The sequence below is a fragment of the Cynoglossus semilaevis genome, chromosome 19 (genome assembly GCF_000523025.1).
Source record: "Cynoglossus semilaevis isolate Cse_v1.0 chromosome 19, Cse_v1.0, whole genome shotgun sequence".
Lineage (NCBI taxonomy): Eukaryota > Metazoa > Chordata > Actinopteri > Pleuronectiformes > Cynoglossidae > Cynoglossus > Cynoglossus semilaevis.
In genome coordinates this window covers 15,303,534-15,313,427 of record NC_024325.1, presented here as the reverse complement: position 1 = coordinate 15,313,427, position 9,894 = coordinate 15,303,534, and the positions used below count along the sequence as shown (strand labels likewise).

The 9,894-nt window shown below is 42.4% G+C and overlaps 1 protein-coding gene across 3 annotated transcripts in view; it reads right to left on the bottom strand.

The window, feature by feature from the left end:
• The window catches only part of LOC103395537 (transcription factor COE1), a 96,805-nt gene that overhangs the window by 23,052 nt on the left and 63,859 nt on the right, over positions 1-9,894 (bottom strand). For all 3 annotated transcript variants that reach the window (XM_025065650.1, XM_025065649.1, XM_017041803.2), the window contains exons 7-10: positions 8,789-8,870; positions 6,407-6,548; positions 5,215-5,348; positions 3,583-3,709 (exon numbers count right to left, since the gene is read on the bottom strand). In XM_025065650.1, the coding sequence (XP_024921418.1) occupies positions 3,583-3,709; positions 5,215-5,348; positions 6,407-6,548; positions 8,789-8,870 (485 nt within the window). The remainder of the gene's footprint in view (positions 1-3,582; positions 3,710-5,214; positions 5,349-6,406; positions 6,549-8,788; positions 8,871-9,894) is intronic.

Here is a 9,894-nt window from a genome sequence, read left to right as displayed (position 1 = left end):
GTATGTATATATATGTATATATATATATACACATATATACATATATATGTATATATATATATGTGTATATATATATATATATGTGTGTGTGTGTGTCACATCTTGTATTGATTGTCACTTTGTTCCACTCTGTTTTATAGAGTGTGTGATGTAGAGAAAATTAATTTTCCCAATACGCAGATGAAGAAGCCATACGGACAGCTGAGTGTGTGTGTGTGTGTGTGTGTGTGTGTGTGACAGACCATCTGCTCTGGGGACGACTCATCCACCTCTCCCCCACCTCTCCCCCACCTCTCCCTCATATCTCCCTGATTTACAATTACTTTCAACTCCTGCCCCCGTTGAACGTGTGTGTGTGGTAAAGTGTGTACGACACGACTCCACCAGAGCTGGCCTTGAGTGTGTGTGTGAGTGTGTGTGTGTGTGAGTGTGTGTGTGTGTGAGTGTGTGTGGTCCATGGTCCATGCGTCGAGTTTGTACTTCGTAGTTTAAGAAAAGTCAACTCCTTGTCATTGTGACACAGCAGAAATGTGACTCTCTGTTTTTATCCCATCATGCACTGGGGTCCTGTCATGATGCTATGTCCATTTTTGTGGTTAAAATTGAGCAAAAATAGACTTTTTTTGGAAATTCATCTTTAGATCACAGTAAAATACTATACCAATAATTTCCGGAACAAATCTCCGAAAATAAAAGTTTCTCAAAAATGACTAAAAATGCACTCATTTGCCTTAAAATACTTTGCTGAGTCCATTTCTGTTGTTAAAATTCAGACACATGAACGTCCATGTCCAGTCGCTCTAAAGCAAAGGTCTTTAATTGCCCTCTCCTCACACCCAGAGGCAACCACAGCAGCCAATCGGCTCTCAGCGTCCGTGACCTTTCACCGCTGACTTCCAGAACCGGGCTGACCTTGAGGGTGGGGTCGGGCAGGCGTACAAACGGATCGCGTTTCCTGGGTCGCATGTTGAAGCCATCAGCCAATGGCGGGGTCACAGCGGGTCACCACGGCCCAATAGAAAAGGCAGTTTGATGGCAGACGAACCAATTAGCAGCCAGTTTGCCTCAGGGTCAGAACAAAGATGTTTTGACTGAAGAACGCGGCTGGAGAACCTTTGAGGTTCCTGAAGAACGCGGCTGGAGAACCTTTGAGGTTCCTGAAGAACGCGGCTGGAGAACCTTTGAGGTTCCTGAAGAACGCGGCTGGAGAACCTTTGAGGTTCCTGAAGAACGCGGCTCCTTTGAACAAACAACTTTTCTACTTTTGGAATAAAAAACTCGTTGTTTGTTATTTTTTACTGTTCTACATGACGCAAACGTTGACTTTTTTATCGACGTTTTGCTAGCGTTAGGCTAACTTTGAACTATTTATGACTTTCACAAATAACATCTACAAAATTATGATTTATATTATTGCTCTCAGTTTTGAGAAACTTTTATTTTGGAAGACTTTTTCAGGAACTTATTAGTATCGTTTTTTTACTGAACTACTAAACTAGAAGTGGCCTTATTTTTTTGGCTAACGTTCAGCTAATGTTTGAAAAAAAAAATCTGGAAAAATTAGTTTTACACTAATTTTTTTATCTTAAATACTGTGTGATTACCATTTATTACTGATCCTATAATATCATTTATATTTAAAACAAATTTTTTTATTACTAAATCGTATAAAAACCAAAGGTTTTATATCAACATGTTCGACATCGTCTGTAGCGGCGAGGGCAGCGTTAGCTACAGAAGCCCAGCTGGACATTTTTTAATCCTACTGTAAAACATTGTTCTCTTTTATTGGGCGTTTATTTTTATTGACTTCATAATGACTGCTGTAACAAAAATCTCCATGTTTTACTGTACTTTCCAAAAACCACCAAGTAGAGAAACCTCGCAGCGAGAACCGATGGTCTGGGTTTTTTTTTGTTTTTTTTTTTGGTTTTATTCGTTTTTTTAACAGTTCGTACGTAGCTATATTTTCTTTTTCATCGTGGCCTAAATTCCACCACTTCCTGTTCTCTCTGGTTCACTGTTGACTTTGTATGATTTCTGCTGCTAACCCTGATCTGGAACCATTGAAGGTTGACCGTTTCCTGCAGCCGCTCTGACGGTAAATCTCAAATTATATTCACACCGTTTTTTTTTTGTTGTTTTTTTTCACACTGTCATTGATCAGGTTTCGATCCTGAGATCTTTAGCTCTGGTTTATTACCAAGGTCATTAAATGTCTTGTACATCCCATATTTTTTCTGACTCCCCCCTCCCCCCCTCCCCCTCCTTCTCTATCTCTCTCTGAATGACATCATCATTACGGTGTGATGGAGCCGTGTTGAGCAGATCAATATCAGACATCACTTCACCTCCGTCCACTTCTACATGTGCTGCGCTGCACGGGAGAATTCTAACGAGCAAACACACACACACACATGCACACTCACACACACACATTTCAATCGTCCTCTCCTCCAATCAGAACTCTTCATTTCTTCATGTTCCAGACTGACGTCTGTATTTGTTCTGTTTGACTTATTCTATAAAATGAATCAATATTTATAAAACTGGAGTCATTTTTTTTTCAATATTTTAAGGCAACATTTTAGCTCAGTAATGGAATAAATAAAATAGTGAATTTGCTGATAGTAAATAAGATGAGTTCCTTTAAAAGAAAAAAAAATGAACTATATTGATCTGATATTTGGGAAATTCTTGTGTTAGCAGCAGATATACTGCCCCCTGTTGGCACCAAGCATGTGGCTCCTCTGGGAATCAAACCCAGGACGTGCTAACAACTACACTATGGAACCGACATAGCGCAGTGGCGTTCCATAATTATATGAATTATATGAGATTAAAAGCAAATGTTATAGAATTCAATGTGATTTTATTTTTTATTTTTTTGCTAATTATTGGGTTTAAAAAAATATTTTTGGGACTCACGACACCTTTTTTTTTTTTTTAGCTCTTGGACCTAAATGATATTCCAGTTAAACCAGGCAGGGTCCATTAGCGCCACCTACTGTTGTTGTTGTTTGTGTTAACCACACTTTTCAAAAGATTTGATTCAATTTGTTAGATTTAAAAAAACAAAAACAAACAGTTTAAATCTGTTGGTCTGTCGTCAGAGTTCAGGTCTCGTAAAGATTCACACTGAGAAATCTGAAGCTCTGTTCCAGCACGGGGCGTGTGTGTGTGTGTGTGTGTGTGTGTGTGTTGGTAAACTGGGTGTTCTGGATGATTTGACTAATGGTTCCAGTATGGAGCCCCGTTATAAAGAGCAGACTGTTTAATTGTAGCTGCTTTTTAACGAGCCTCTGATTATGGCAACATTCAAACCAGTGCTGGTTTGTTAATGTTGACTAATCTGCAGTCATTAGTTCAACACCGTCTGGCCTGAGAGTGAACTGCGCACACACACACACACACACTCACACACACACACACACACATGCTCCACATATGCAAACAAATTTTTCCAAAGAAACAAGAATGAAAAATGAAACCGAAGGAAGAAAAACAAAGCGCTTGATGTTCGTTAGCGAAGTGTGTGTGTGTGTGTGTGTGTGTGTGTGTGTGTGTGTTGAGCGGTCGTACCTGTGTAAATGAACCTCCCTGGTGTGCCCTTGCAGAACTGTTTGGACTTGTACGACAGGGTGACCTCCACCACTCCAGGAATGTGTCGAGGAGGCGTTTGCACTCGGATGGCGTGCGGCGTGATCAACTGCAGGAGAACGAAAAAAAAAAACAACCAGGTTAAACTCCACACAGATGGAGGCGCTGTTGACCTCCAACCGTACAGTGTGTCAAACATGTCCAATCCTGGCCCGGGGACCAGAGGTGGACAGACAAAGACTTTATTCCTCATAAATGTTGGACTTTATTTTCATAAATTTACTTTTTTGACTTTTTTTTTTTTCTGGTGAATTTGTAACTTTTCTTCACAGCAACACAGTTTCAACTCTTTTGTTTTTTGTTTTTTTTTTCTCTCATAACTTCGACTGTATTTCGACTTTTTCCTCATGAATTTTCATAACTTCGAATGTATTTCGACTTTTTCCTCATGAATTTAAAACTTTATTCTCACTGGTCCAAAACTGAAACTTTTTCTGGCCAAACTACAACTTCATTTTCATACATTTTTCACTTCTAACTGTTTCTGTTTCTGTTTCTGTTTTTTTTTCTACGTGGTTTTAAATACTCCAAAATGTTCAGAGAGAGACAGAAATGTTCAACTTTATTTTTAAAAAAACTTTGATTTTAGAATTTTCTTTCAGTAACTTTGAACTTTTTTCTTGTCATATTATGACTTTATAATCGTTCATTTACATCTTTAAATATCAACTTTTAAATTTTTTTTCAACTTTTTTTTTACATCACATAACATCACAACTTTATTTTCATTTTTACTTCATTTTATTAAATTTTTTTTTTTGCTTGATTTTCCCTAATTATCCTTTAATGTCCCCAGTCCCCCCCCCGTCCCCCTCCTCAGTCCTTCAGCTGCTCCTTCGCTCATGTTTGCACAAACTCACCAGTGTGTGTTGGTGAACTTGGCACCGAGCGGCCGTCGTTTCCACTTAAAACTTTATTATTTTTCAGAGTGTGTTTTCTCGCCTGAGAATCAATAATCAGGTCGAGTGCAAACGAAACATTCGCCTGGCGCTGATCCATTAGACGGCGGCGTGAGCTGAGTCAGTGTGAACTGAAGTCAACTGACACACACAGACACACACAGACACACACTACTCTGGGTGTTTCTGTTGGACGGGAGCCTCGCTCGGCCGCGGCACGCACGGTGAGCGAGTCATCAGACAAATAAACACTGGACAGAGGAGCAGCGTTTGGGAAAAGTTTGATAGTGAGAGAGAGAGTGTGTGTGAGGTGAGAGAGTGTGTGTGTGTGTGTGTGTGTGATGTTGACGGCAGAGAGTGCGTGATTTAATTGGTAGTCTAGAGAGAGAGAGAGAGAGAGAGAGAGGGTCTGAGGGCGAGGGAGTAAAAACAGGTGCGTTGGGACTGATTGGACAAACACACACAAACACAGAAAAGTATGTTTTCATATAAATTAATTTTTTTTTTCCAAAACCAACTTTAAAAAAACCCTGATCAAATATCAGTCGGTGACAGTGATGGACTACGAGGGTTTTTACGGAGGCAAAATACCAGCTGTTGTTGCCAAAGTGGGGGGCGCAGGCCCAGTCGGAGCACAGAGAGAGGACAAACTCACCTCGCTCCAGACCAACATGGTACCAAAGATGACCTGGAGACCGTCGAAGAAGTTGTCCCCAATGATGATGACGGTAGCGCCCCCTGTGGTCCAGCCCTCACTGGGGCTGATGGCTTTGATGCAGGGAGCTGCTCCTGGAAGAAGAGGAGGAGACGAGAACGTCACAGAACGTCCATCAACAACACGGTAACAACAACGACGACGACGGAGACCGAGCTAACCGTGACCGCGCTGGCGGTAACAACGACGACGACAACGACGGAGACCGGGCTAACCGTGACCGCGCTGGAAAAGCTAACTTGGCTATTCAACACTTAGCTAACGGCGACTTTTCATACACTTTTCTACTTAACTCACCCGCTCTGAGGCTTCTTCAAAGTCATACAGTGTCAGTATAGTTAGAGGATGGTTGACACAGCGCCACCTACAGGCCAGGTGTATGTACTACAGGCACCGGAGTCGTATTCAGCGGCGCCGTTTAAACACTCGGAAGCCGAAGGCTCCGTAGCCGCATCGTATCGCCACCGTGTAAACAGACAAAGTTTAAGCTAGCTCCTAGCTAAGCTAACTTGACGAACATCGGCCTCTGTGTTTGAACTACGCAGTAACAGCTTCCGCCTGGAGGTGGAGCAGTCGTCTGTGTTTATTTATCGTGGGATTACGGCAGATTAATCCGTTTAATCTCGGTTCACGCTGCGACGAAGGTGAGAAGGAACGAAAAAAAAAAAAAAAAGAGAAGAAAAACGTGGACGTCTTCAGTCAGCTGATGTCACATTACTGCTGGTTCAATATCACAGGAATCACAGCCTGTCAGTCAAACATCAGCAGGTGTGTGTGTGTGTGTGTGTGTGAGTGTGTGTGTGTGTTTATTATTCTGCTGAAACATAGAAATGGCTCTGAGTCTGCGTTTTCTTTATTAAAAAAAAGAAGCATAATTACATTAGACCCTCTGTGTGTGTGTGTGTGTGTGTGTGTGTGTGTGAGTGTGTGTGTGTGTGTGTGTGAGTGTGTGTGTGTAGTGATTGTAGTAGGTTGGATTAGCCAGATGGAGGGGCAGGAATCACCTGATAGGATTAAACCATCAACCATCTGGTGGCCGTGCTGCTTACATTTACACACATGTTCAGGGACACACACACACACACACACACACAGTCGGTCAGTCGGTCGGTCAGTCACTCCTGTGTGTTACCGTGCTCCAGGTAAGACGGCGTTCCCTCCACGGGGTCCAGCCTGCGGGCCCGTCGACCGTGTTTGGAGTTGTTGTGGACGAACATGTTGTCGGACACCGAGAGGACGTGTCCGTCCACGCTGACCGTGGTGGACACCACCACCTGGAGACGGGAGACGGACGGAGGGTGGTGGTGGGGGGTGGGGGGGACACAGATGGAGAGGAGGGAGGAGAAAAAAGATGGGTGGGGTGAGAGGGTGAGGAGGAAAAACAAGGAAGTTCAGTCCAGTTCAGTTCAGTTCAGTCCAGTTCAGTCCAGTCCAGTTCAGTCCAGTTCAGTCCAGTCCAGTCCAGTCCAGTCCAGCCCAGTTCAGATCAGTTCAGTCCAGTCCAGTTCAGTTCAGTCCAGTTCAGTCCAGTCCAGTCCAGTCCAGTTCAGATCAGTTCAGTCCAGTTCAGTCCAGTCCAGTCCAGTTCAGTTCAGTTCAGTTCAGTTCAGTCCAGTTCAGTTCAGTTCAGTCCAGTCCAGTTCAGTCCAGTCGAGTTCAGGTCAGTTCAGTCCAGTCCAGTTCAGTTCAGTCCAGTTCAGTCCAGTTCAGTCCAGTTCAGTCCAGTTCAGTCCAGTTCAGTTCAGTCCAGTTCAGTCCAGTTCAGTCCAGTTCAGTCCAGTTCAGTTCAGTTCAGTTCAGTCCAGTCCAGATCAGTCCAGTTCAGTCCAGTTCAGTCCAGTCCAGTCCAGTTCAGTCCAGTCCAGTTCAGTTAAGTCCAGTCCAGTCCAGTCCAGTTCAGTCCAGTTCAGTCCAGTCCAGTCCAGTTCAGTTCAGTCCAGTACAGTCCAGTTCGGTTCAGTTCAGTCCAGTCCAGTCCAGTTCAGTTCAGTTCAGTCCAGTCCAGATCAGTCCAGTTCAGTCCAGTTCAGTCCAGTCCAGTTCAGTTAAGTCCAGTCCAGTCCAGTCCAGTTCAGTTCAGTTCAGTTCAGTCCAGTCCAGATCAGTCCAGTTCAGTCCAGTTCAGTCCAGTTCAGTTCAGTCCAGTCCAGTCCAGTCCAGTTCAGTTCAGTTCAGTTCAGTCCAGTCCAGTCCAGTTCAGTTCAGTTCAGTCCAGTTCAGTCCAGTTCAGTTCAGTTCAGTGAAGGAGGTAAAAACTCTTCAAATGTAACCCGTTATCACAGCTATTACTATCAGCCTCCACACACACACACACGCTGCATGTGTGTGTGTGTGTGTGTCTATCCTCCTCCGTTCAATAGTTCCTGATGGGTCCGGCCCTTAATTATCTCCCAGGGAAACAGAGCTGTCTTCACTGGTTCCACTACAATAGAGCTGCACAATTAGAGCCACAGACACTGTCACACACACACACACACACACATAGACCGGCCACTGTACAGAACACGTCCTGTCTCACACACACACACACACACACACACACACACACACACCTCCTCTATCTCCACTCCAAGTCAAGTGGACTCTTCCTGATTGTTTTCTGGCCGTGAAGATAAGGAAATAATAAAGACTGAAGTGAGTGAAGTCTTCATCATGACCTCACACTCCTCCTCCTCTTCCTCCTCCTCCTCCTCCTCCTCCTCTTCATCCTCCTCCTCCTCCTCCTCCTCTTCCTCCTGTCTATCCTTCTCTCCTTTCCTACTTTCCTTCTTTCCGTCCTCTCCTGTTTATTTACTCCTGTTCTGACCCTCGGGGTCACACACACACACACACACACACACACACACACACACCCCTGTTTCCTGTGAAGGCGCTGATGGATTATTTTCTCACACACACATGTGTGTGTGTGTGTGTATTTGACGTGTACAAATACACACTCCTGTGACTTGAAGTAACGACAGACGAGCAGAGATTTTTTTTTTTTCTCACTTCTGTTTAAAACATAAACACTGTTGAAGTCTCCGCAGCTAACAAGCTAATATTAGCAAATTAGCTACTTTAACGTTGGCTAACTTTTAGCCGTTGAAAGCTAACATTACTTTTATTTTGTCGTCTTTAAAACGTTAGTTTCCTGTTAGACGTTTTTTAAAGGCAATTATTTACTTTTTTTTTGGAATATCTTCATTATTACTTCAAAACTTTATGGAGATTTTTAGTCAATTTTAACATCAATTTCTTTAAGTTTTTACTTAACTTTATTTTTTAGTTAATTTTTTAAAAATTTTAATAATAATAATAATAATAATAATAATATACCTATAATTTTATAGGTTATTTAAAAAAAAATTGTTTGATTTTTAATCTGCTTTAACATTAAGAGTATTTTGGGGGCGGGGCAGTTGATGCCCCGACCAATCCTGACTCCTGACTCTTGACTCGACCACGAATGGAGGAAAAAGTCATGTTAACACATGTAGAAGAAGAAGAAGAAGAAGAAGAAGAAGAGTTCTACCTGGAACCTCCTCATGTCCCGTGGGTTCCCTGCATTTTTTAAACAGTTCTGGTTGCACTTCAGGAAAAACTTGAGGAAGAATCTGTGAAAAAAAAAACACACAGTCAGAGAACAGGCGCCAAAAAGGTTAAACATTGGACCAGAGTGAAGAAAACCTGCAGGAAATGTGAATTCAAGCCCACTCCCCGGCACCGCTCACTCAGAGATGAATATTTCATACAGCTGGAAATTCAAAATGAATTTCCTCGTGAAGTTTCCTCCTGGATTCGTGTTGGGTTTTTTTTTTTACCCATAAATCCACACAGCCACATCAGTGCTGAACACACACGGAGGTGAATAAAACAACAGGGAAATATGTGACTCTGAGACAAAGTTTAGGAAAAAACCTGAAGTTTTACTTTCTGTTGAAACTTCAGGTTTCAAACTCACAACTGCTTTTGTTTTTTTTTGGTTTTTTTTTCAGCTTTAACAATGAAGAAGCAGAGTTAAGAACTCGTGGCAGAAGTTTGGATCCGCGGTCTCCTGACCCTGACGTCGATCCATGGACTGAACGTCAGCAGAACCGTGGGTTTTTGTTGTGAATCTACAGTCGGAAAGAACGGAACAACCAGACGGTCACGTGACCAGAAAACAAACAAACAAACAAACACAACGTGGTGTTGTTGTTGTTGTTGTTGGCGGTGCCAGCTGGCCAACGTTGGCACAACACACTCAGGAAAAAACACACTCTCACGTGTTTGTGTGACAGTTGCAGTTTACAGACTGTTCACAGACTGTTTACAGACTGATTACAGACTGATTACAGACTGATTACAGACTGAAGTTATAAAACGAGGGAAATGACAATAATAAATGTACATAAACGTAAACGTAAAAAAAACTGTGTTCAAACTACAGTAAATATGTTGGTCAGGGCTGCGAAGATTTGAATATTAGCAAAAATAAAAAGAGAAAATTAGGTCAAAAAATCTAAGGAAAAGAAACAAAGAAATGTCTGTAAATATGAAGAAATACATTTTTTTTTAGTTCAATTGGACCAAAATAAACCAAACGTCGCGGCTCAAACTATGAGGATTGAACTGGATCTGGAACAACTTTTCATTCGA